This window comes from Molothrus aeneus, chromosome 2 (assembly GCF_037042795.1).
Source record: "Molothrus aeneus isolate 106 chromosome 2, BPBGC_Maene_1.0, whole genome shotgun sequence".
Taxonomy (NCBI): domain Eukaryota; kingdom Metazoa; phylum Chordata; class Aves; order Passeriformes; family Icteridae; genus Molothrus; species Molothrus aeneus.
The window spans coordinates 23455143-23482729 of NC_089647.1; the positions used below are offsets into that span (position 1 = coordinate 23455143).

General features: G+C 43.7%; 1 protein-coding gene across 3 annotated transcripts in view; it reads right to left on the bottom strand.

Annotated features, from left to right (window-relative positions):
- Positions 1-27587, bottom strand: part of LSAMP (limbic system associated membrane protein) — a 988586-nt gene that overhangs the window by 298470 nt on the left and 662529 nt on the right. The window contains exon 2 of one of the 3 annotated variants that reach the window (XM_066572102.1): positions 5855-5933. In XM_066572102.1, coding sequence (XP_066428199.1) covers positions 5855-5933 — 79 coding nt within the window. Of the gene's footprint in view, positions 1-5854; positions 6201-27587 lie in introns of those variants that run through there. The other 2 variants (XM_066572100.1, XM_066572103.1) reach the window with 2 other exon arrangements.

The following is a 27587-nucleotide window of genomic DNA, read 5'->3' on the forward strand; positions in this document are numbered from 1 at the left end:
TGGAAGAGGTACTGACTCCAAGACACTTCAGGTAACATGTAGTACTATATAAATTATAATGCCAACTAAGTAGGAAAACATATGGTACTTAGTTGCAAACTGAAGTGTGTGTGCAGACTCAGGGGAGGAGGTTAAAGCCATACAGTTCAACGCTGTCTCTCTATCTTTCTGAATGCAAAATATATGTACAGTGTTATTAAACATGCATCATTTCACCAAAGAAAGCCTTTCCTTTTCTAATTTCCTTTCTACTTTTCCTTGTGATAGGTTAGTCCCACCCTGCAGGAAGGACATTCTCACAAAGGGCCCCCTTACCTCTGGGTACACCATATAAAAATAGGAGAGATGATGATTGCCAGCCTTTGACCATACTCATATTGCAACTGCCTTTATCATATGTATGCACACACACACACACTCACATATCTATGGATGCATGTGTGCCTTCAGATAATGGCACCATCTGCTGCCAGAGCTGGAAGTTTTGCAACATCATCTGTTACTACATTTATACATTTTTATTTTTCATTTGAAGGAAAGAATCAGCAGAGTTTGCACAGATCCTGACTTACCCTGTCTCAACACATGGACCATGGAATTGATAATGAAGGCTTTGTACAGACCAAAGAGAGAGGAAGGCACATGGGACTTCTAGTCAACACCAGTGTGGATGAGGATGTACTAGGGAATCCTCATTTGTTACATTTGCTGGGTTGCTGTGTGGCTGAGCCAAAAGACAAGCCAAGCTAATGGATAGGTCACTAGGCTGGGTGTGCCTGAGCCCTGCGAGCAACCCTGGGCGAGTCCCCTCACCTCCTGCCCACCCCAGCCTGGGTCCATCCCAGCTAATAGCCTGCCTGCCCTGCAGAGTGGGGGCATCTCTCACTCTCTGCTCACGTGGCATTTAATACAAAGGGGGCCTCAACCTAATGGTGGCCTCTAAGTGCCACAACAATACCACTAATAATCAAGGTTACAATTTTACTGCCAAGACTGTATTATTATGTGGCATTATACGTTTGAACATGCCTATTCTCATTTCTTGTAAAGGGCTCAGCTCAGTGCTCCCTGTTATAAATCATATGCTAATTGTAAGTGTAATCTGAACAGCTTTTACTTTTATTTTAAAATGACGGTATAGAGCATAAACTTTGTTGTGATGTTGTGTTGCTATTTTGCCTGAGGTGCTTTTGTCCTCTAGCACAGCTCCACATGTAACATATCAGCAAAATACTGGGAGGCCAAGAACAGAGTTTGCATAAATTGCTTATATTGCAGGATTACGCCAACAGCACTGTCATTACTGCTGGTAATTTGATTCTAGCCCATCCTTTGAAACATACAACTTGAAGAAACTACGTACCTGTTAGGATGGATGTTCCTAAATGTGCTATCAGCCTGAAACTTTACATTATTTTAAAATACCTGGTAAAAATGAAAAATGCACACTCAGTCAAATGTTGGTTTTCATCTGCACATCAGCATGAGATTGTTTTAGTTCTTGATGAAAAGTTGATGCTTGGAAAAACTCAAGAGCAATGAGCCAAATTCTGGCCTTGGCGAGATCCCAGTTCTCCAAAGGCTGAACATCATCTGAGCAGTGCTCAGAAGCTTATGCCCTGTATGAGTCACTTGTACCTCTTTATTTGCGGTCCCTGGGAATCTGCCCCAAAGACAAATGGAATATTTCTGACTCTGCCCTTGGGCTTTAGTGGATTTATACTGGTATAACAGAACAGATTGGGATGGAGATGTGACCCATTTTGGTTCCAGCTGGTGATGAGCTCCATTTCAGGAGTCTTTAAAGGCTAAATCTGCACTTGTGCCAGAACTCTCAAAATTCCTGGGCAAGCTGCAAGTCCTGCTGATACGCTCAGATGACCTCTTTGAAGGCACTTTGAGTCGCACTGCTGTGCTGGTTCTGAGGCAGCTGATCTTTCCCCAACATGCTGTACAGGTACTTGATCCCATAGCATGGACTCCCCACTGCCATTTTGCTTTTAAACCATCTAGAGGGCCAAACACAACACAGAACACAGTTCCCTTCCTTCCCAGTTAGCAGCAGCTGCCCTTCATTACTGCACATGTCCTAGCTTAGCCAACATCCTTGTATTCCTCATCCCCTCCCTAGGCTGAATGTGTACCCACCTTTGCTCACCCAAAATGTGCACAGCAAATGAGGTGGGAAGGGATGCTGAAGGCAGGCAAACAGCAAGAAGATTTGGGGTTGGGGCCTGTTTTCCTTTTCCTATTTTAATTAGTTTGGGGGATATGTTGTACATTTCTTGTTTGGATATTATTTTCTTCTTTTCCTAACACCAAGTAGGGAAGTTGCATACAAAACCTGACAGCCTCATGATTGTAATCTGGACAGCAAGACATTGGCAGGAACTGTGGCCAAAGTTCCCTCTCAAAACTCAAAATAAGGTTCAGTGTCCTTCTTCACTTGCTGAAGACAGAGTTAAAAAAAATGAAACCTTAGTAAATCTGACAGGCTTACCAATATACAGTGTCATCTTTAAAACATCCTACTCTATTTTCTTGGTTGCAGCCGGACAAACACCAGCAACTCTGCTCAGCCCTTCTCACCTGTTGCAGCTCTCAGAGCCCGCCTCTCTTTTCTGCCTTGCTCCAAGGAGCAGACAATTACCCTTTTCCCTGCGGATAGCCTATAATTAGCTATTTTTATTCTCTCTGCAATTCCCTAACTTCCCCATGCCAAATACTCACTAAGAGTCATCAACCTTCAGCAAGGCTGACATATGAATCAAATCTGCTGCCAGGTCATTTAGGAGATGAGCCAGTTTAGAGTTAGGGACATTTTTTAATAGTCCTGGACTGAGGGAATATTTTAAATGCTACAGCTTTAGAAAGTCATCTCCAAACTTTTCAGAATAATTCTATTCTGAGTAACAAGCTGCAGATGAAGCTTCAGAGGACTGGCTTCCTTTAGGAACATTAGGGCTTATAATAAACTATTTTTCTCCACTTCATAGATCAGCCCACCCACCCATTCTTCCACCTACAAGTGTAACCCTATATACAAATGTATAAGGCCCCAAGAGGAAGACTCATTTAGAATATCCTGTCCTTGCTGATTCGCTGAATGATTTGCATCACAATTTACAGGAACAAAATGTTTTTAGTTACCTTATCACTATGTATACTGCTTTTATTCTCTCCAACTGCGTATCATTTTTTCTCCCTCCTACACTTTTATTTCCCTTCAAGCTACAGGAGCTACTGGGCACTGGTAAACTGACGCTGCACAATCCCTCTGAAGCAGATGTTTAGCAAAAATAGGTGATGTGATCCATGCATAGAAAACTCTTACCTATCTGTGGACATAAAGTTCTGCTTTGAACACAGTTAGTACAGATCATCTAACAGAGTTTTTATTTTTTCCATCTAGCTCTTTTCCTTCTGTTGTCATAGTGGATCTATAGACAGGGAGAGTGAGGCACTGGGAGTTTTTCAAAACAAGGCTGTCTTAAAGTGAGTTATGTTTTGGAGGTTGACAAAACAGTGAGGGGGAAGCTAGCAAACAAATCTTTGCTTTAAAACTGAGGAAAAGAAATGTTATCCTGCAGGACCTAAAGTCCATGGGACATGGGGAAATCTCACACCTACAAGCTTCATGTGGCAGTCTGTCTCCCAGTACAGCCTGGTTTCTGATTCTTGTCTGAAGGAGGAACTGAAATATCCCAGAAACCTGGGTCTGGTCCCAGGGAAAGGGAGACAGCTGCCCTTCCTAGGAAATGTGAAAAGCATACAGCTGGCCAGATCTGCTTAAAGGGCTTAGGAAGGTAGCTGAAGGAAAAGGTACAGCCTGTGCACTGGCCACAGTTACTTCTGACAGAAATGCAGCCAGCCAGGAATACAGTATTGCCCGGGGCAAGCATTTACATGGCCGGGTGGTGTGCTGCTCCTGCAGACTGTGTCACTTGGCACACATCTGGCTGACACAGCTGGATCACTTCACTCAGGTGTTTTATTTTAGTGCCTGACATAACACTGGCAAGCCACACGCAATCACAGAAAGCACTCTCCCATGCAGCCCTGTGGAGCTTGCTGATGAAGGAACGCTTCACATGCAGCCCTTGCAGGCACCATCTCCACCATCCGCTCAGCCCTCTCAGCTGCAAAGGCAGCTTTAGCACACAGCATCTAGATAAACTGAAAAGCTCCAAGGTTAAGTGGGAAATAGAAATCTAGTGACCCCTGTCTGGGCAAGCGAGCTTAATGACTTGTCTGCTGCTGCATGTACCAAACATGCTGGCAAACATCTGTCTGAGCAGCCCCTCCAAAATAAATGATTGATGGAAGCGATTTGCCTTTAAAAATGGGATAAGTCAGCTAGGAGTCCTGTTAGAAAAGGGTTAATGGGATATATGGATTGGTAGTGAGTGGAAGAGAGAGTAGAGAAGCTGGAGTCAGAGGCAACACCCCTTGTTAGGTGTTTACCATGTCGAATCTAAACCGCTTCCACTGCATATGCAAGGCAGATGAATTACTCTGTAAATCCTATTACTCTGTGTGGATAAATCTTACATTCAAGTTAACAAGTCTGGAGAGCTGGGGACTGGAAGCTGCTGAATGGATATTCCAGGATCAAAACAACCGAGGACATGGGAGGCGACCGAAGCGATATGCGTACACACACACACACACACACACACACATCCCTCTTCCAGCATCCTTCCTCCCTCTATCATTAAATGGGAGGGATGCAGGACACAGGGGATCATGTAGCAGAGTGTTTGGTGACATCCAGCAGGATTTATTTCACAGAAAGAGAAAGAAAACTTTGCTGCTGCTGTTAGCTTTACTAGGGGATTGCTCCCTTGATGCTTCAGGGTTTGTGCACTATCAGCTCCTCACACAGATCACAGACTTATTTTAAATTACACCCAGTAGTTTTACAGCCATAACACACAGTGTGCACATTCACAAACACAGAATTTTCCTTCAGTAGGGGAGTTACTGCAGGTAAGTTGAGCAAGGTGTAGAATTAAAAAAAAAAAAGACCTACAGGAAAAAGACTACTGCAGTTCAGCTATTTGGGACGCTCCTAACAGAAAGCCCAAGTAGTGCCAGAAGTACCTTTGGAAAACCTGCACAATGAAATCTGAAATACAGCACTCAATACTGCCAGTAAGCAAGGTTTCGTGTGCAAAGACATCCTCATCACAACCAGACACACAGGCACAGCATACACCCGTTTATTTAGCCATGCAAAAAGCCCCAACACACAAAGATACAATCTCCGTAAATTGTAGCAGTCAGAGCTGCTACACCATTTTTTCACCAGCCTGTTCAACTATTGTATCCATCTTCCCTCCCCGCAGGGCAGAAAAATAAATAAATAAATAAAATTAAAGGACAAGGGTTTCCCAAAAGAACTTGCCTGAGAGTTCTGGCAGCACCAGGGATAAAGTTTTTGCATATGTACAAAAAGAAGCACGGGAAGATCAATGTAACATCTGGCAAGCACAGCTGGATCCCTTTTCGATTCCTCTATTGATACTGCAGGGCCGGTGGAAAGTGTACGCTCCCAAGAGCTGGCTGACACAAACTATCTTTCCCCACTGAAATTCTTTCGATCCAGGGCACTACACAGAGGATAGTGGGGCAAGAAGTGTTCAAAAGCTTTGCAATTTTTTCATATTAAAGCACAAACACACATGCAGAGCCTGTTTGTAGCAGCTGCTGCTACTGCAGTTTGAGAGGTAAAATAACACACAATCTCACAGAGACTTATACACACAAATCTGGACCACGTCACACGTACACGTTGCATACATGGCAATATAGATGCACACACAGGAGAGGAAAAGTTGGCAAAATGCCCTACCTGAGGATGGCTGTGTCCCCTTGCCTCACGGTGATGTTATCGGTACCTCGGGTAAAATCCACGCTGCGGACTGGCAGCCCTGTAGGGAGAAGGCAAAGCAATCTCAGTAGGACCAGCGGTAATTGTTTCCGATCAGGCTGAGCCCTTGCTACCATGGCTGGTCTCGTCGAGTTTCACTGTCAGTACTTGTCTCTTTCTCTGCCTGCGTATGTGGACAGATAGACGCAGAAAGAAAAACAATAATAATAATGTACAACTCTCGCTCTGATCGACAGTCCAAAAAAGGGGAGGTGATTTCACAGTCCTTCTCAGCTGCCACTTTCTCTTGCTCTTTTCAGTCTCTTGCTGGCTTCTTTCCCTTCCTTGCCTTTTTTTTTTTTTTTTTTAAGGCTTTCCAAAAAAAAAAAAAAAGTCTTAGCAGATCCTTCAAATAAAAAAAGGGGGGGAAAAAGAAGCAAGACGAAAAAAGTCAGGTAGCAAAATAACTACGGAATAATAACAATTAAATCGACCCGTTTAGAGTGATGAAGAGTGGTGAGGAAAAAAAAAAAAAAAAGAAAAGGAGCAAGAGGAATCCTGTGCCACCGGGATGCGGGAGGGGATAGTCCTGTGGCTGTGCAGCCTCCAGCCCCGCGCTCCCTCCTAACCCACTTTCCCAGGCGGAGCGAGGGAGGGAGGAGGAGGAGGAGGAGGAGAGAGGGAGAGAGGGAGGAGGGAGCCTTACTCGTGAGACGGCAGCTCGGCACCACGGCGGCGGCGGCGGGCACGGAAGGAGCCGCGGGCCGCGCTCCCCATCCCTCTCCAGGGGCGCAGCCGCCCGGGGCCCCGCACCGGGGACCGGGGATAGCCAGGGGGACACGGAACGGCGGCCGGGGAGGGGAGGGGGCTTGGAAAGGCATGAGGGCTGCAAGGCAAAGGGGGTGAGCCCCGAAGGAGAGGGGAGGAAGGAGAGGAAGAGAGGGAAGGGGATGGGAGAGGAAGAGGGGGCTGGAGAAAGGAGAAGGGGAGCGGGGAAGTGGAGCGGGGAGCAGAGAGAAGGCAGGAGCAGCCGGGAGCTGCTGAGCGGAAAGGAGGCACAGGGAGTAGGGCAGAGAGGACGGAGGAAGGTACGGCAAATATTCTCAAGATGAAATAGTGAGGAAAGGGTCTGTGGCCAAAAGTGCAAACAACTTGGCTTAGCGGCCTAAAGCCACACGCTAGCTGATTAGCAGGGCAGCATCCTTGGCAACTGCCTCTGCAGCCTCAGACCATGCTTCTTCCTCTCTCAGACTTTACTCTCGCCAGATAACCAGTTGTACATCCCTCCCTCCCACCTCTCTTCACTCAGCCCTTCCCGCCCACCACCCCCTTTCCCAGCCTCGGAGCGACGGAGCGGAGACAATGCCGGCATTGAGCTGCCCGCGGTGTGAATGCTCGGCCTGTGCTGCCGCTGCCAGAGCCCGCAGCTGAGCCCCGCCGGCAGCAGCGCTGCCCACCCGGGAACGCTCCCGCAGCCCGCAGCCCACCGCAAAGAGAAGCGAGATTAAATTAATGGAAAGGAATAAGCCGAATGTTTTATTGCTGATGCCTGCCTGCCATTCCACCAGCCCGATCTCTGCCTGCGGGAAGGATCAGAACTGCTCCTAGGGATGCTTCGCTCATGTAACCCTTCTGCGACCAAAGCACGGCGGGGCTGGGGCGGGAAGCAAAGAGGCAAGGGGAGGTCTAAGAGGGGTCCAGAGAATCAGGTGCAAGAAAAGCCATGGGGTTAATCGGCTGAGTTGCTGTTCTGTGTGGTTACAGTGCTGGTACATGTGCAGGAAGGGAAAAAAGCAGGTCTTGTACGTAGCCTGCTTCACCTCTGCTCCTGCAGCCTTGTGGGACACAGTGCGCTCCTACTGAAGTGACATAAGGAATGTCACAGAAATGGCCGTGTGGGACCAGATCAAAGGACCCTCTAATCCTTCCTCCTGTCTCTAAGCAGCCTAAAGCCAATGCCTGGTGAAGGACTCAAGCACAAGGCAAGCATGCAGTGGTACTGCCCCAGGGCACTTATCTATTTCTAGTGATTTATGGCTAAGGCATGTCCCCAGCCAGTGGCACTGCCTTTGTAGTTAATGGCACTTGAATGATTCTCTTCTTCCAGGAGCACATCCAGTTGCTTTCTGAACTCCTAGAAACTAGGCCCCTGCAGCCTTGGTATGGAAAGGCCGCACTGTCTGAGTACTTAAACAATCCCTGCAAGTGTTAAAGGCCCACAAATCAGGGACTAAGGTCATGACACTGCTGCTCCAGTGCCACGCATGCAGCAGCAAGAAGAGATGACTGCTTTGTATTCAAGCCAAGGAGTGAGGCAAGTCAGACCTTTCCTCTGCAGTAGACTTGGCACAGATAGCACCAGAGGGGGAGAGTAATGAGGAGCTAAAGGGGTTAATCCATACACTAGATGTACCCAAGCTATTGCAGAGAGAAATACCACCTCACAAGGATAATCCTCTGGAGAAGACAATGCTGCTGACACCTGATTGCCGACTAGTAACCATCTCTCTAGGATGGAGAGTGCAAGGCGCAGGGACACATCAGGCTGCTGGCATGCCTGAAGAGGGGCATCACCAAGGGGAAACCTCTGCACTCCCCGTGACAGACTTTGAGTACAGCTACAAGACCTGGTCCCATATGAAGTTAGCAATGAAAGAAATGCACCTCTCTTGCAAGCCAGTGTTGCATGGATCCTTTTTACAAGGGTTTCCCAAATATGTTTCATCTACATTTAATAAGAGCTATTGTATGTTAATTAAATGCCCGTAGAGTATGGAAAACATATTTGTCAAAGATTAACTATTATGCAATGCAAGAAGCATCTGCCACCCAACTGCTAGAGCTCACTAAATATTTCCTTATCTCAGAGTATTTACTTAGGAGGCAATAACTATCCAGTTAAATCTAAATTTAATGCTTAGTTAAATATAGTTCATAGAAAGTGGCACCAATATGTTTTATACAGAGAACGACAGAGGGGTTTCAGGGAGGGAGAAGAAAGAAATCCTGTCTCCAGGCACCACTAAGATCCTGATTCAAGGTGGGACTGCATGTGGCCATGCCCCCCTACCAAGAGAGGTATTTCACAGAGGGCTCAGAGGCCCCTCTTTGCTGATCCAGCAGTACAGGGGATGATTTAATCTTCTTACACATTTATTAGAACTCATTAGAACTACTGTAGCATAACTTAATAATAATAATAATAATAATAATAATAATAATAATAATAATAATAATAATAATAATCAGAGAGATGAGGAAGAAATTCCCTTTAGGGTCTTGTGAACCTTGTGAAAAATAAAACAAAAACAAAACGTAATGTGGATAGGTCTTATTTGTTTTTTGAAGTGTACAGAAGCAAAAGGAAGGGGTTGCATAAGTGTAAAAGGCCAAACAAGCAGGAATCACACAAATCCTAGGAGAGTGCCTCATGAGGAAAATAAATAATGTTATTTTTATTTGTGCTCCCAGAAGAAATAACTCTCTGGTCCCATCTCCCCCTGCTGGAAGCAGATAACGAAACAGCAGGTCGGGCTCCTAACTTTCCTACCTTCTGAAAACTTGAGGAAAAATTTAGGTAAACAATCAGAGCATGGACACCACAAATCCATATTGCAGCCTTTAATGCCATTTTTCAGTACTTCTGGTAGGTGCAGGACTGACAGGATGAGGAAGACTGACTCTGAAGAGTCAGTCACTGAAGATTTTGTTGCTATGCAGTTCAGGAATAGACAGAGCAGCATGAGCCCAGCCCTGCAGGTACCACATCACTCCCCTCCAATGCAAAACACGTAAACCCTGTTTAAAGGGAACAGGGCGCAGAGCAACACACTTAGATGAGCAAAGACTGTAAGGCATAGCCAGAGACATGATAGAAATGTTTGGATGGCAGGTTCAGGACCGTATCTGTGTTTCCACGCTATGGATGCTGGATTTGTTTGCGTACCAAGTTGGAAGGAAAACAAGTGCATGAGCTGGGGCAGCCTGGCTATCCCTACTTTCCCTGTCTTTGAGGGGAATGAGCTGGAGACATCACAGCGTGGACACCTAGGCTAGTTAAAGGAGAGAACCTCGACACTGGTCCTGGATGGGCAGGAGATATGTTGAGATAAGCCATGCTGCGCTGCCGTAGGATGGGTACTCAGGTCACCTCTGCCTCCCTGTGTGGCAGCTCAGTTTTCCAGATACCCAGAGACTGACATTGTGAAAGACTAAAGTGCCATCTGTTTTTCATGGAGAGCCAAGAGACACTGAAAGCATGTACTCTGTCCACAAATAGGAGTGGGTTTTTTTTTGCATTTGAGGTGGCTAAATACAAAGAGCAATCCATGCACTTCAGTCAATGCCAACTGCAACAACCATCTGTATGATGTGGATGGCTGCCCTCTAGGACTAAAGCAAGGCTCGTCAGCTCACACCACAAACATCTACACAAAATGGAACTGCTCTCACTTGACTTTCATTGCCTACCAGCCACACCAAAGCTAGTGACTTGATCCCAAATATTGCTGGAATCAGGGAAAAGGCATTTCTGAAAAATACCAAAAAAAAGCACACTGCTCACACAAGTCTCCAGACCATATGACTGACACAAGAGTTTTAAGGGGACTCTGCAATGGTTCTGCCAGCAGAGTCCAGGCACATAGGGACTTTATTTGGGATATCTGCAACAGTGAGTGAAAACGTATGATGTTTTGTGAGCTATAACGCATTTAGTCAAGATACACTGCTGCACAATGCAGCAGAGCCTGCTCAAAGCTTCTCAGCCATGAAGAGAAAATGCAATTTTGTCTCATTGGCAGAGGAGTTATGGAGAGGAACGAGGAAGAGCCAAAGGGGTTTCACAACATGGTGAGGAAGATTAAGGGACCGTGGAAGGACAGCCATGATCTCTCTGTTCTCTCTTCATTCCCATATCTGCAGCTCCTACATGCACACATTTCTGCTCTGATGTGCAAGGGCAGCATCCCACTGCAATTAAGCAGTTATGTTCCATTCTCCTTTAGTCCCTGGGATACAGGGAGCCATAGGAGTAGAAGAAAAGGAGGAAAAACAGGGCTAAAAGAGGGATGGGAAATCAAACTTACAAAGCACTTATTATAGGGAAAAATTCTGCAGTTTGAGAAAAATATAAATATATATGGTTTCTATGAATATTTTGCAAGTCTAAAAATTAAACTGGCTTTTGATGCTGAAAAGAAGAGCCAGTTTAGAGCCAAGGCTAACAATCATACATGTAATGCAACAAGGCCAAGCTTCCTCTGAAGTAAGAACCTCATTAGGTAGAAGAATTTACTGCACCGAGAGCACTCAGCTAGGCCATAACTGCGGATGATAACATGCATGCACAACACCTCTCTCTAAGCACGGTCACTGAGCTGGAACAGAACTCCCTCCTGTACAAGAGCAAGAGCTGATTTTCACCAATTTGTAACCTTGCTACCATGCAATTGATCTGGTTTCACAATTGATCTCCTTGGTGTGGACAATGTAGAGGCCAAGGGCCAGATTCTCAATTGCTGTTAGCTGGCATCTCACCACCATTTTCAGAAGAGCTATGCTGATGTACACCAGCTAAAAGCAAGTTGTGGAGTTCATCTTCTTCTGTGCTGCATGGACAGAGAACTGTGTTATCACCTTTGAAAAAAAAAAACAAAACCACTTGTTTGACTGGATGAAGAGATTTTATGCTCAGGCTTTTCAGAAAGTTTCACCTTTACTTAAAGACCACATCTGAAAGCTGGATAGGAGGACAACAGTAGCCTAAAGATGTCTTTTTTTAATCAGTATGACAAAGCAGAATTAAAGAATTAGTACTGCAGATGGTTTGTAGCCTTAATTACTGGTTGCTATCACAGCAAGTGCTTGTAGAACTACAGACTTATTTGTAGAAGGAACCTTCCTGCTTGAGAGGGTCAAGATAGAGTGCTTCTTTTTTTTTTGCTTAAAACAAAAAATACCCTTCCAGTCTTACATAAATGCAACAATACAAGAATAAAAGCCATCAGTAGTGTCAAAAGCATCACACTGCCTTTCCTCTGGAAGATCACATACCATTACTGACTTCCTTACCAACACCTCACAACTGAACTCTGCAGCTGCTTCTTGACAGAGGGTGTCAAATAATTTTGAAACCACTAGGGGGCCAGGCTGCTCAGCCAGTGCTGCTGTGTGGCAGGTAGCCAAGCTGCCTGCCATCCCCCAGCCCAGACAGCAGTCCCTGTGGGAAACTGTGGAACCCGTCCCCCCAAGAAAGGCTGGCTCAGGGCTTCAGCAGCAGGGGATCCAGCCAATCCCAGTTCTGACATTCCTCGTGGGAACAAGGTAGTATGTCTGCCTGTCTTTTTAAAATGTGACTATAGGAGTTAGGCATGCAAATCCAGACAAGAAGTCCATACCTCCCACTGAGGACAGCTTCAAAATCTCTTTATATTTGGCAGTAATTGTTGCTTCACCAGTGTCATATAACACTTGATGAGTCAGGCAGAGCCAGAGTACAACACTGCAGGTCCTTAAATAAGTCACTTCCACATAGGAAGGCAGTAGCTCTATCTGCTTACTCCTAGTATCTCCCAAAACCTTTCCTCCCGTGCCAGTGAATACCTATTGTTCTCAGCAAAAGTGATTAGGATTGACTTCCCAAGTGACTACAGTGGTTATTAGTCCCTCCCAACACAGAAGCAGAGAGATGACCCAAAGGTTGGGAAGTTCTAGGAGGACAGGCCAAATTCCTCAGTGAATTTGGGTGAATTACTTAATGAAGCAGTCACAGAGGCATAAAAAGTTAATTTCCCCAGACTCCCTCTGCCCTCAGAGAAGTAATCTTGTCTTGAGGGCACTCACAGCAGATGCCTAATTTAACCATATTAAATTGTCCTGTCTCTCAGGGCACGTCAAAGTTTACAGCTCCATTGCAGAAATCCTCACACAAGCTTCCAATCTTACACAGAGAGCGAAGCCCTGAAGGCTGCAGGGTGATCTGACATGATCTGACACTACTCACACAAAGCCCTTGCAAGACTCATGCTACAGAACATGCCAGGTGTGACCTATTTCCAGCCTACTCCTTAACAGGCCCCAAAACAGCTGCCTGGCAGTTGCAAGGGATGTGGATGGCTGCAGACAGGAATTCCATACAGCTAAGAGGTGGTCAAACCCATCCTGAGGAACCCTGATGTATATTCCATGACCTGCTCTGGCATGGAGTTCTCAACACAATGCTAATGGATGAGCATAATCACTCTGACAGCAATGATTCTGAGGAGAGCTCCAAAGTCTTGCTGAAATGATACATTCTACACATCCATCATTACCAGAGAATTAGTTTTATTGTGAAGAACAGAGTGCAGCAGGCTGTTGTGCCATGCATTTTCTTGTCCATTACAACAGCTCCAGCATCACTTTTATGAAACTTAAACTGAGGCCTGCAGCAAGACAAGAAAAATTCTCAAGTTTTGTGCGCTATCAGGACACAAGGCAGTGTCAGAAAGCCTCACATCCAAGAGAAATTTGTATGCAAAAATTTGGAAAAAGTTTCCTTTGAAACTATGACCTGCTTTCAAGCTTCTGACAACACTTCCATTCATTTCACTGTGATCTGGTCTGAAAATGAGGAAAACCCATATTTATGTCCAATCTTCAACATGAAAAGCCAGGAGAGCTGTCCCACACACACAGGCTCAGTTAATACCATCCTTACAGGCTACAGGTCGGGGATGTCTCTGTATCAGCATTTAGAATTAGTGCATGCCTAATTTTTCAACATAAACTTTTTAATATTTCAGCTTTTCTTCTCATCTTTCCACTACCCTCTTTTAAACTTCTCACCTTGACATTTTCAAGTTTCTCTTCCTTTCCTATGTTGCTCCCATGCCCCATTTCTGTCAGGCCATGTAATTTTTGTACATTTTAAAGCTGGAAGGGACTTCTCATATCATCCTATCCAGCTGTCTGCCTCAAGCACAGAAACTCACCCCTTTCTTGGGTTCAGTGATTAATTACCACACCAGGTTAAGAATTTTTCTTTTTGTTTTAAACACAAACGTTATTTCCTTTATCATCCAGCCACTGAATTGAATCATGCTTTTGTCTGCTTAAATGGTTGTCTATTGTTAAATACTATCTCCTTGAAATATTATGCTGTACCTGTTTGAGTCTTACATTGTACCACTTTTGTTCCTAGTTCAATACTTTGCCACAAATGCCAAACACCTGGTGACAAGAGAGGAAAATAGGGTGCTTTCAGCAGCCTCTAAGAGAGCTGGCAGATGCAGGATTAATATCACTGTCATTGATATGGGCCAGATAGCAAAGAAGTAGGGCCAGGAGTGGCCATTTTTGGTCCAAATCGAAGCATGGAAAAGGGGGAAGTAGGAGTAGGGGTGGAACATCAGAGGACCTGCCCACCAAGAGGTGCAGAAATTAGGTAACTTCTCAGAGAGAGAAGACATTTTGCTGGAGGTGATTCCAGCAGCTCCTTCTGTCAGACAAGGCAGAGGAACCTTCAGTTCTGTGCTCAGAAGCAGTGGCCATGCAGCTGTATGGCCTGTGGGGGCTTCACCTCTTGCAGGAGCAGCACCTCCTCATCTCAGAACCACCCTGACTCCATTTCATCCCAACTCATGTTTAAATCAATGTGGATGAGGCAAAACAAGCCCAAGTGTGGACAAACTTGCAAACCACTCAGATGAAGCAACACCTCTCAGATAAAGCAATACCTTTCAAGGGACAGAAATTCTTCCCTGAACCACTGCTTATGACTCTGCTAAGGCTGGGCTGGATGAGGGATGCACATATCCTGAAACAGCTCCCTAAAACAGAGGTCTGGGGAGTCCATTTATAAAAGCCTTTCAGGCAAGAGTGAGAATAAGCAGGTGTTCTGTGTGGGAACTTGCCCTGGTTCAGGCCCTGAAGTGCCAGCAAATGCTCACTTTCAAACACGCACACACACACACACAATTTACTCAGCTCCAGCAACCTGTTAGATCCAGCAGGTGGCAGGGTTTTGTGGAACAAAGAGCCCCCAACCCACACAGGAACGGAAGCATTGCTTCCTGTGAAACCCCTGGGGGTTGTGCACAGTCTTGGCCTTCAGTGACACTTTATTACTTTCTCAGTTTATACAACACACCAGTACTTTTTAAAATAATGTAATGAGCCTGCTAGCTTCTTGCAGCAGGTAGAGATCAGGGAAGGACAAAGAGCAGGTTGGTCAGAGCACTGTAGCAGCTGGCTGAACAAAGGCAAGTGATGTGAAAAAAAAATCACTGAAGTTGGATCAGACTGGAGCAAGATAATAAGAAAAGGCCCAAAGAAAACCTTTGATGAAGAGATGGAGCTCTGAATAGGGCACTTTCATGCTTCATTACTTGCCCTCTGAGAGAGGAATGGACTGGAAGATGAACTCCAAATACCACACCTATCGCATGTGTGCGTGAGGCTACCTCAAGTGTCCACCAGGAAAAATCTATTTTTTACCCAAAATCATTGTCCATATCACCTTTTCACCTTTTTCACCTTATTCTTTCAGTCTGCAAGAGATCATCCAGGTGTCAGTGGGAATCAAGGTGAGGCCTGAATTTGTGAAATGGAGTACTCCAAGTCACTCAAATATCTGCTTCTGAGCTTTTGGTAAGACAACCACTTTCAGATACAGTTTTGAGAAAGAATGGTAAAAATGGTTTACCAGAGCTATTTTTCATCTGTTGAGAGTACAGCACAAAGGAGCTGTCAGGAAAACTTTCTAGAGGCTTGGGGTGATAAAACCCTAGTGCCAAATGTAAGGGGTTACCTACTGACGTGGTGAGGATTCTGTGGAAGAAGGATGTCTAATTTTTGTCTGTCAGTGTCTGAGATGTCAAAGGCAACCTTGACAAGTAGTACCCCCTTGGATGAATCAGGGGGATATAATCAAGTGGACTTCTGCCACTGATTTCTATGGGGCTATGATTTCATTTCCTGAAGTCTGCCTCTCACTCTCATTCCCTGTAAACTGCTCTTGGCTGGAGGATGAGTGCAACACAAAGAACAAAGCAAACACAGAAATTAAGGCACACCTTCAGATTTGTGTCAATTTAACTTAACTACAACAATTTTCCAGTAAGTTCATTGCTCATCAAAGGAAGGAACAGACAGTGAATCTGGATGGCAGACAGACACAGCATAAGCAAATTAAGTGCAAATTTCTCCTGCACCCAGCTCATTCAGGACACCCCTGTTCTGTCCATCAACATGCCCCGGTATTCCTGCCCACTCTCACCATCTGCTGATTTAGCTAAGTCCTGAAAAGAAGAATCTGCTATTACCCATGAATTTTTAATGCAGCAAGGAAAAGGCTGCAGGAAGAAGAATATTTGGTGGCATTTACTCCCTGTGATCAAAGCCATTTCATGTCTCTTATGTGATATTATTAGAACACAATATGAAGTGAAAGCAGCGTTCAGACTGAGGTCCCTATTCAAGAAACATTTTCTGCAGAGGAGAATGCAAGAAGCAAAGCCAGCAGGAAGCTCATGTTCTTACAGCTTCTCTCTGCCCATGTGTACCTGCATCACATGATAGAAAGAGCCAAGCAGATACCTTAACTCCATTTCCCTCTATCACAAGCTCGATGTTCAATGGAACACCTCCACTCATCTGTGAAAGCTTTCCAACACCCAAAAGCACTTGCATGGTCAGCAGCAAGAGACCCCAGTCTAAAGAAACATGCCAAGAAAGTGCTGTGCTTTAGGTCTGTGATGTAACTGGAATTTGTTAAAGTACTGACTGTGCTTGTACACACCAAGCAACCATGCAAGAGGATACAAGGCCATAGAGAGAGCTGATATGTCCTGTCTCTGTCCCATCTCGAGCTGAGCCCATCCTCCAGAGCCAGAAGGCACATGAAGACCATACAGGAAAATCTGTTATGTACTCAGTGAGCAGAAAGGGAATTTTTAGTTATTGAGAAAGGGCTACAGGGCTTCAGATAGATTTGGCTGTCAAGAATTATGAATTAATTCTAGACCTTTCCTTTCCTTTACTAAAGAACATAACAAAACACATACTATAGTAAGTTTTTTGAAAAGTTTCTTCCTCTGACCTCAGACAAACATGGATGCACAAGAATATTCCCCTGGGAAATATCTGCATTAGCTGAATGTGCTGTAATTACAAATTGCCAGTCTTATTGCCATTGTTCAATCGACAATAAAACTCAGGCACTGCGAGGCCACACTGATCAAACTCCTAGCCACAAGCAATGTATCCCATACAGATCACATTCTGTTGTTTGAAACCTTCTGAAGCAAATCTGTCCACTGCTGGTAAGTGTTTGATGAACACTTCATGAAAAGCCGACGTCTTGTTCACAACGTACCTCTGATGGCACTGAGAATGCATTGTTCACACCATCTGAAATTTCCAGCCTCTATTCCATGGCTTAAAGACTGAGATATTTGTAAGCAATGGTCAAGGTTCAAAAAGCAGCAGGGATATCTGTGCAAAAATATTTGCCCATTGAATCCCGCCCCTGATATGAGATTCTTGACTGCTCACTGTGAACCATCACACAAATGCATCTGCACTAATTCCACACAAGTAAGGACAAGGGAGCCACAAGTGTAGCTGAAGTGAAATTTAAGTATTTTGGTAAACAAGTCTGTAAAAGAATGCTGAGAGCCATCATGCAGATGTTTACAGAGGCCACAGAAAACCTCTGAATGGCTCTTTCTGCTTTTACATTCTTCTGAGCTGGACTACAAGAAAGCTGAAGAAGGGCTTTTAGCAAGGGCATGTAGTGATTTGACATGGGGAATGGCTTTAAACTGAAAGATAGTAGGGTTAGATTGGATATTAGGAAGAAATTCTTTACTGTGAGAGCAGAAAGGCACTGGACAGGTAGCCCAGAGAGGCTGTGGATGCCCCATCCCTGGAAGCATTCAAGACTAAGTTGGGTGGGGCTTTGAGCAACCTGTTCTAGTGGAAGGTACCCTGGCCATGGCAGTGGGGTTGGAAGTAGATGACCATTAAGGTCTCTTCAAACCCAAGCCAACTACGATTTAGTGACTCAGGTAAGGGCTCTGTACTGGACAGCTCTTTCTATGCCACTGTGTAAATAAAGCACAGTTGACTGAAGCAGAGAAAAGGCCATGAACACTCAAATATATCCAAAGGAAACTGCAAGACATCAACACCATATACAATGTGCCTGCAGTCCCTCTCACTGCTCTGCAGTGAGAAAACCCTAGGAAGCAGAAGTTCTGTTCATACACAGAAAAGCAGCAATGCGTCATTGCTTAAATCTTTGGACTGGAACCTGGTTTGCTCTTACTACCACAGAGAATTGCACAACAGATTTAGGTTTCACACAGGCTGAACCCTTCCCACTTCACCTACATAGCACAACAGAGCTGTGGGGGATGTTGTAGGCACTGCAAGTGTATGAGGAAAGAAACTGGTGAAGGAGGGTCAGGGTGCAGCCTTTGTGGAAAGAGGCCTGTGACACCATCATGCTCTGTGTGTGCATGAGTATGAGCAAGATGAGACTGGCATACGTGATATTCCAACTTACTGGGATGGCTGAATAGGACAAATATTAAGTCTCAAGCTCTGTGGTATTTTGTCAGGAAGCAGGGCTTACAAAAAGAAAATAAACCAGGAAATCAAGTCTTCCTTATAATTTCCATTACGGTTCTTCAGCTTTCTAAAGATGTCCTCACTTTCAGGAGCCAGTTTTAAAACACAATGTTTGAACACACTGGCCAGGATAGAGTCAATGTCTTGATGACTGGGGAACATGCAGTATACTTCTAGTTTACTAGATGTATTCAGCCCCCTAATAAAGAGTCAAGATGTCATCAGTATCGGATAGATGCCCTTAGCTCTGCAGCCAAGAGCTTTTACAATGTGAAGGTGGTGTCCATCATTTCTAGTTCCTGTAGTATCTTTCCATAAAGATGACAAATGTTTAGATAGCTGCAAGAAAGATGGATGAGATTGAGGCAGAGAAACATTTTGTGATTAGAATATGATTATTGAGCTAATGAAGCTCTCATGGCAAATCCTAACAGGATGAACAAGCTGCTCAACTTTGCCTGATTCCTTGATTCCAGCAGTTCAAGACAACTTTTCCCATCATCTTAAAGCTCTAATCTTCCTCAGTCCTGGTTTTGGAAGGAATAATGTTTTTCTCAGTAGTGGCAACAGTTCTGTGTTTTGGGTTCAGTATGAGAACAATGTTGATAACACACTGATATTCTAATTGTTGATAATTAGTGCTTCCCATAAGTCAAAAACCTGCCCATTTTCCAGGCTCTGCCAGTGGAAGCACAAAAAACTGTGAGAAGCATGGCCACAACAGGTGACTCCAACTGGCCAAAGGGATATTTCATATCCAGAACATCATGCTCAGTTTGCACATGACTCCGGGAGTCTCCGGGAGTCACCCAGAAGAGGGGCTGATTGTAGTTTGGGGATGGGTTTTGGCATCAGTCAGTGAGTGGTGAGCAATTGAGATGTGGATCACTTGTTTTTATTGGGTTTTTATCTCTCTCTCTCTTTTTTTTTTTTTAATCTCTCTTTTATTACTATTTTTATTATATTTTACTTTGTTTCAGTTGTTGTACTGTTTTCATGTCAACCCATGAGTTTTACTTTTTTTTCGCCTGATTCTCCCTCCCATCCACTGGGGTGAGGGGGAGGTGGGTTAGCAGCAGGTATTGCTTGGTTGCTGCCTGGGGTTAAACCACAACACTTGATTATTTCACCAGAGTTGAAGAGATTGCCAAATTCTAACATCCCTCTGGAAGATACAAAGCTGTTTTGATGACTCATCTGGCAAATACAGCAACTACTGCCAATTAATACTAAGTCAGAATACAAAACTTTGGAAAATTAAGGCAAAGGGAAATAGAGTTTAAGACTAGGAAGTGTTTCAAAAAAAACCACAAAGCATTCAGTATGATTTGTAGATTCTCCTTTTGTCTTAGACCAGCCAGAGAGATGATTAATGCTTTCTCATTATTTCTTAACAACATTTGGAATATAAGCAATAGGAAGTAAAGAAGAAAAACCAATGTAGAAACATTTCTTCTTATACCCTCATCAGACATCCTCAAAAGAAAATACAGAAAGTCCACAGTAAGATTTATATTCATTAAAAAAAACCCTGGAAAGTTCCATTCAGTGCCGGTATTTAGGATTTTAACTTAGTATAGATGTTCTTTTTTAAAAAAAATATTCTTACTTGCTCTGTTTGTACTGGGATTTAAGAAGTGCAAAGAATTTAACTAGCTAATGTGTATTAACAGCTTAGCACAAATAAGGCAGCATGCTTCCATGATGTATTAAAAACCAGTTAGTTAAACCTCAAGCTCCTTCTTGCCATTGTGCTTAACATCTGTTAAAATCATAGTGCCTTGTTTTCATCAGGCTGGCAATACACACCCTCAAAGACAGTTTCCCCTTAAAGCTCCCATGAGAACGACCTAAAGGTTTAGCTATGTTGGCAAAGCCATCCTAAGTTGACATTCTGCTGATGTGGCAGTAACATGCTTCCTATCTCTTCATTCCTCCAGTAAACACTCTTGGCAAAGGGATTACAAGGCCAGGGAGCTGCATCTGCACTTTGGCTCTTGTAGTGTCACACTCAGCACCGCCTTTCCTTGCGCCTGTGACCAGAGTTACAAAGGTTTATAGCACAGACCTGGTCCTGGGCACAAGGAGGTGCAGGCTGGCCAACAGGGTGGCAGATTGTCAACTGCTGCATGTCAATTCACACAAGCAAACTGAGGCTCATCCCGAAATTGTCTTGCTTTGGTTCATGACTTCTGACCATAGCATAGGAAAGAAAATGCTACCTGTCCCTGTACCTGTGTGAATCCATCCTGATTTTTCTTTCCTAAATAATAGCATTTTGTAAGAATTTCCCCAAGCTTACAAGCTACTTTTACATTACTTCCATTTACGTTTTCAACATTCCAAAAGAAAATTCCCTGTCTCTGAGGTACAACAGCATGTTGACCATACCAACTGCCCCTTCAGAGAAAGGACTAGTCCCTAGATATTCATCACTTCCTTTGTGCTGCTTCTCCGCCCAAGTGGCCAAAAAAGCAGTTATATTTTTATCTCCTGCTGTTTTACTTGCTCAGGTGGGACAGTCACCCAGACGTCACCACGTCAGAGACTTAGTTGGTGAGGCACAGAAAACTATCACAGAGTCTAAAAGAGGCTCTCAGGCCCTGGTGGCATATTCACTGTGTGTGCTTCCTCTGCTTTATGGCTGACTCACATGGAGAACCACCAGGCTCTCTCCAGAAGAGGAAAAATAACTGCATATTATCTGTTTAAAAGCCTCATAATCCTCAGGCAACAACTGAGGAGTAACTGCAGTGACAGGCAAAATCTTTCTGCTTCATATTAATAAACCTCAACACGATATTACGGCTTGCTGCATCAAAGTCTTTTACAAAAATGACCTTTTTTTTTTTTTTAATTAACACTAAAACAAAGAATACATGTGTGAAGGGACTTGGGTGTATAAGGCTTTGCTTAGGTTTCCATTTGCTGCATCATGTTGGTTTTGAGGAACTAGACTACATCACTGGGAACAACCAGAAAGCAAACAAAGAGTACAAATGGGGAAAAAAACCAAATTATTTCTGCATTTTAGCGGTCTGATATCACATTTGTCAGACCAAGAGGGAAAGTCTTTTCACCAAAGGAATTTTACTGTTACTTTTTTCTGGAGACCAACAGCCCAGTGTCAGTCATGAAGAGTCACTGCTTGCCCCAGATATGTTTTCTGACACAGGGACACACAAAGTCATGACGGCGAGGGAGTGACATGCCCATGCCAGTTGTGTCTTCTGCAAGTGCTTTTTCTCTACATTAGAATAATGCAATTATGAAATTAAGAAGCTTTCTGCACATCTTCATCTTATTCCCATAAATTGCACAGACAGAAAGAGCCTCCTCCAAAAGGCAGCACCCACTCATGATGTCCTTACTAGGTGGCAACTTCTTCTCCCCTGTGAACAGCTGTGCAATATGAACAGATTGAGACCATTTCCACAGATGTCCTGGCTCATATCTGGGGTGTAGCTCAGGCCAGTCACCAACAGTCAGCCACTGCACAGTTCCTTTCCCTCTGCGAAATCACGGCACTGATCGTTCTGCCATGAGGATAGAACACATCAGATAAACTCTGTGCGTTTGTTTGGCTGGCCCTAAATCCTCCCCTCTGCATTAAACTCCAGCCAGAGCTGTCTCACCAGGTGCTATGCCTTTGCTGAAGTACCTTAGGGAAACCACTCAGATTTTTGCTGGGTAGTTTTGCAGGGATAAACACATTCCTCCAGTGTAGCCATGGGGTTCCACTGACATGACACTGGCCTTGGATGAAGCAAGGGATGCCTTAGGGGGTTGTAGCACAGCCAGGAAGAATGGCTGAAAAGATAAGAGCACTGAGGCCTTTAAACTACAGCTCTCATGAGGACTGGTGATACTGCTGTGTAAACAAAGTTTTTTCTGCAAACTGGTTGAATTAAACAGTTCAGCTGAGTTGGTTTGAGCTGACTGGAAAGACAGTACTTCCCAGAAAAAGAATAAAATGTACTTCCAATAAATAACAGGAACAGCAATAATAAAAGAGTTGAAAATCACACCTTTCCTGAATTTTTGGGAAGCACATTTTTCACTTTAAATCATTGTAGACAGCAAATTTCAGAGCTTCTTGCCCTTGCTAGCTCTTCCTACTGTTTTCTCTGCAATATCTAACAAATGGAGCTTTCCATCTCTCCTCTCCTCATTACCATCCTGATACTAACATTCTGTACAAATGTAGGCAGATTTGAACTTTTATCAGAGAACTGTAGCAGCTGCTGAGGAGGGAGAGGATTTTCTTTTTTTTCTTTCTATTACAACAATTAAAAAGAAGTATCTGACTGTTTCTGTGAAAACTGTGGACTGGACAACATCTTGTAAAAAAATATTACTGGCTGAAAACTGGCAGTTGCTCCATCAGTATGACAGAATAATTAAAACCAGTATGACAATAATTAGCACTTCTATGGTTCTTTTCATCCATGGATATCAAAGCACTTCACAGAAACAAGTGCAGCTACCTCAATTTTTAAAGCTGAGCTCAGAAAAAAACAAATCAGAACTTCTTCCTTGTGGAAAATTCCAACAACTTCATCACAGGTATTCATCCTAAATTAGGGATAAGAGTGGAAATATTTTTTAATAAAAATTCCAAAATGAAGAGTGCTTAAATAACGTGCCAAGGCTGATTAGGGAATGTAGCTGTTTTCGATGGAGCCAAATGTTTTGCCATTCTGAATTGAGTGCATTTTGAGTCTCTCAACAATACATTTGCTTGTGGGAAGGGAATGTCTCCTGAGAGCTGTAGTTCATGTTTCCCCACTAAACTTGATAACTCTATTAGTTAGGCACTGCCTGTCCCCATCCTTCCCTAAGGCTGGGCCTGCCTGGCCCGATGTTCTGCAGAAATGTCACCAGAACTTTCCTCACTGCCTCTAGAATTTTCATGGAAGAGGAGGGCAAGTCATGATTGCCACTTACAGGCATCTCACCTCAAACCAAAGCTGCTAATATAATTTGCCAGAAGTTACATACCCAAATGCTTATTGATAAGGCACCTGGGTACCATGTCAAGTACCACAAAGAGCTTCCCAGGGAGGCTGGAAGTGTGCATTGGACCAGAAGGAGCTTGAAAAAGCTGGTGCTTTTCTAGGAAATCCCATTTATATTTACTGCATTTCCTTACCTGGCCTGAGTGTCTCATTGCTTCACTTGTGCTCCCCTTACACACACAAAGGGACAATTTGTCTTGGAAGTTCCAAGTACAAGGCTGCTGAGAGGGGACTTTGATGACTGATGAAACAAGACTGAGCTGATTAAACTTATGTTGTTTTCTCTCACTGTTCCTTCAATAATTTCAGAGCAACAAACCACAGGCAGACTGCAGGTTCATGAGGGAGAAATCAAGAGGAAGCAGTTAATATTTCTACCAATTTAGCTAATGGTACTAAAACCAAAGTAGATATTTGGAGGCACAGATCATGTGGTAACTGAACAGTATCAGGTTTAGATGATTATTCATGATTACACACACAAACAATCCAGTTAACTCTCTAAACCTGACCTGGGAAATCAGGATGGCTGTATGTAAATGAATATCTACCTGGGGAAAATTGGGTCCAAAGTTTGCTCCTACAAAAATATCATTTACCTGGATTTTAGTGTGCTTTACAGTTTTGTTTTTTTTTTTCATAGATGCTTCTGATACCATGTCTGACTGTAAAACATGACAGACATGATATGGTGCCCCATTCTGAGATGCTTATTGTGTTAGCCATTCACGTGTATCAGGTCTTACTAACTACTTACTAACTCTGCACCTCAGTTACACCCATGGCACAGCTTAACCTTACTTGATGAAACCATCCAAAAAAATTCCAGCAAATAAGAAAAGCATACAAACAAACAAACAAATAAATGTTTCTGGGTAAAAGCCTAGCTTGTAAAAAGCCTCTCAGGCCTATATTTCTTTGCTTGTGTATTTGCATAACTGAAAAAAGAAACAGGACTTTCCCCAGCTCTCCCTGCAAACAACATACTCCATCATTTGAAATTTGATGTATTTTGAAAATCTCCCTAATTTCTGGATATAACGAGTGAGCGATGCATGCCTCAGACCCTTTAGTTCTCAGGAAACAGGGAGCAGACGCTGATGCTTAGAACCACCTTTTATGGGAAATGTATTAACACACGCTCCTCTGTCAAAACATAAATAATGTACTGGGACAGTGTCACCTTGTGGTTGCTTGCTGGCATAGCGGCTGGCTGGGAGGGGATACTCCCTGTCCCTCACCCCCAAAAGCCTTCACTCAGGAACGACAACTTCGGCAATTTTTGGGGAGGATTAAACAGAACCTTCACGATCCGCCCCGTCTGCATCATCCATGCAGGCCTTAGCAGCTCTTGCACTAACGTGTCCTAAAATCCTCAGAGAGGCACAAAGGCATTAAACACCTGGAACAACTCCACAATTTGCACTGGCTACAAAAGTCTGGGAGATATGAGAAGAAGGAGGCTGCCTAGTTCCTAAATAGGAGCTGTGACATTGGGCAATAAAATACCCCTTCTCCCTTTCTTAATCTTCTGCCTTGCAAGGTAAGTTCCAAGGACTGGCACTGGATTTTGAAAACTGGTGTGTATGAATAGGAAAACATACAGCCCTAATTCAAAGTTAGTACTAAAGCAAGGAAATTTAGACACCAAACTGCGTTCTTAATGGAGAGCTAATGGATGTTAATTAACCACCAATTGACAAATAGCATATTTACTGTAGTTTAACAGCTCTGCAAATAAGCACCAACTCATTTACACATGTTTAAACCTTAATAAATACATTTGCAGTCATTGGCCACTCAAGTTGATTTTCAAACTGCCTCCTACAGTAAATCTAAAAGGATACATTTGGTCACAAAAGTTATTTCACATTAATTAAACATTAGCTCATTGCAGAAAACGAAGTTGATGGTAAAGGACCTCTTTCATCAATACTGGGTTATTAAACAGCTAGTAGAAGCCCTAAAAAAAAAAAAAAAAGAAGAAAAACCCACCATGAGATGCAGCTTTCTCTCTGCACCCTCACCCATAACTTTGCAAAGCTCTCCCTGCAAAGGGAGGCTCCCAAGCCTCTGTGCAGCGGTGGGGTGGCCTGCAGTAACATTACTGCAGGCAGTGCTCCAGGCAGCAGGTTTCCAAGAGTGATTTCACTGCAGATAAATATGCAACAGGATTTTAAAAAGTCCTTCTGAGAAGAAGGCATGGGATAGAAGACTGGGTAGGGAGATTTAGGAGGAAAGGTGGTGTGACAATACTTGCATTTTGTGAACATATTTCATTCAGTCCTGTGAGCTTTTCATTTGATTCCTTTTCCTATCTTTGTCAGTTTGGACAATACCACCTTCTCTTCTGGTACTACATTTGATGTCCATTCAAAATAGTGCAAGAAACTTCTCTGCAGCTTTCACCATGACCCTGCATTTCTCCTCTCATCGTATTCCTTGGTCCATCTCTTCAGGCTACTTCTTAACTACAGCCGTATATTTTGCCCTGGAATTACTGTATTTGCTTCCTAAAGGCCTGTGGTGAGGGTTAAGCTGTTAGTGTATGTCAAATGCTTTAAGATCCCATCACAGAAAATGCTGGACACAAGGAAAAGATAAACACAACATCCGTTCTGTATAATCCTTATAGGAATGCACAGCATAAAACCAAGTCCAGTTGTATTTATCCCAAGAAAATTCATTCTCCAATGCTGTTGCAGAAGCCTCCAGTGGAGGGAGCTTAAAATAACTTAAAAAAGCTTTACTTTCAAGAGCTTAATTAAATCATTGTTTCATATTTTATACAAAAGAGAGAAAAAAATTCAGGAAAGGAGAAATGGAAATAATCACCATTCATCAAATGGGAAAAGTCAAGATCAAATGGTGAAGAAGTGTTTTCAGACTTTGAGAGAATACAAATAGTGTGAAATAGAAAGCACAAATTAAATTAAGGATCATAAAATTTTCTCTGTTTGCACAGCTCAGGCAACACTATCTGGATCCAATTTATTATCAGTCTCAACAATAAATAAGCTCACATGATTCCCAGGCTGAAATCACCTTTACTCATTCTACAATAAAACTACCATAGGGGTCTGGTAAGAAAAGATGAATTATAGCTGCCTGTCAGAAATAATGATGATAATCCTTCCCACTCCCACAACATCTGAGGATTACAACCACACTTGCAGACAATACAGCAATCTCAAACACACAATGCAACATAACAAACCTATGTCCTCAACAGGTTCATAGATGGAGAAACTGAGGCACAGACAGAGGAAATTAATCACTCCACAATCACAGTGTTACTCTGATCCCTGTTCCCACCTTGGCCTCAGTCCCATGAGAGTGGAAACAACTCTGATTTCAGTGGATTTCTTTCACTTATGTGCTGCTGTCACCATCACAACAGATGGATTGCAGCAGCACTCAGGCTTTGTGATTATAGACCAGTGTCCTCTTGTGCTACACAAAACAAATCAAAAGATCTGAACAAAATGGGATTTCCCTGTCCCAGTGTTTACAATGGAGATGCAATTGCATCCCTTTGGATGGTAATTGTGCCTGGAAAGGATAGATCTGTAACTATCTGGCAATCCTTGCAGATTTGAGGATTGATCACCCATTGGGGCTGAGGTGAGTTTTCTTGAATATTGAGTGAGGGTCTATGTTTCATTCCAGTGAGTGAACCAGGGGAAGAGCGCATAGGCTGTGACTTCCTCCAAAATGTGCAATTTTCCCTTTGGCAGGAGGGGGCCAGACCCACAGATGTGAGAGCTGAAGCAAAAGCCTGTTTTTAAGCCCCTATAGGCATGTGCATGGAGGGCTTTGCCTCTGGTACAGCCTTAGCACAACAAAATCCTGGCCAGTCCACACCAAGTTCCCTCCAAGCATCCACAGCTTGGCTGCAAACCCTTCACTTGGCCAACCAGCATCCTCAACCCAAACCTTCCCTAACTGTGTCCCTATCTCACATCCAGATTTCCTGCTGAGGGCATAACATTAATAACAAGAAGGAAGCCAAACAACAGCAGTGTATCCAGGAAATTGATACCTCTGCATCTGGTGTACTTTGAAGGCACTGGGCTGTTCTG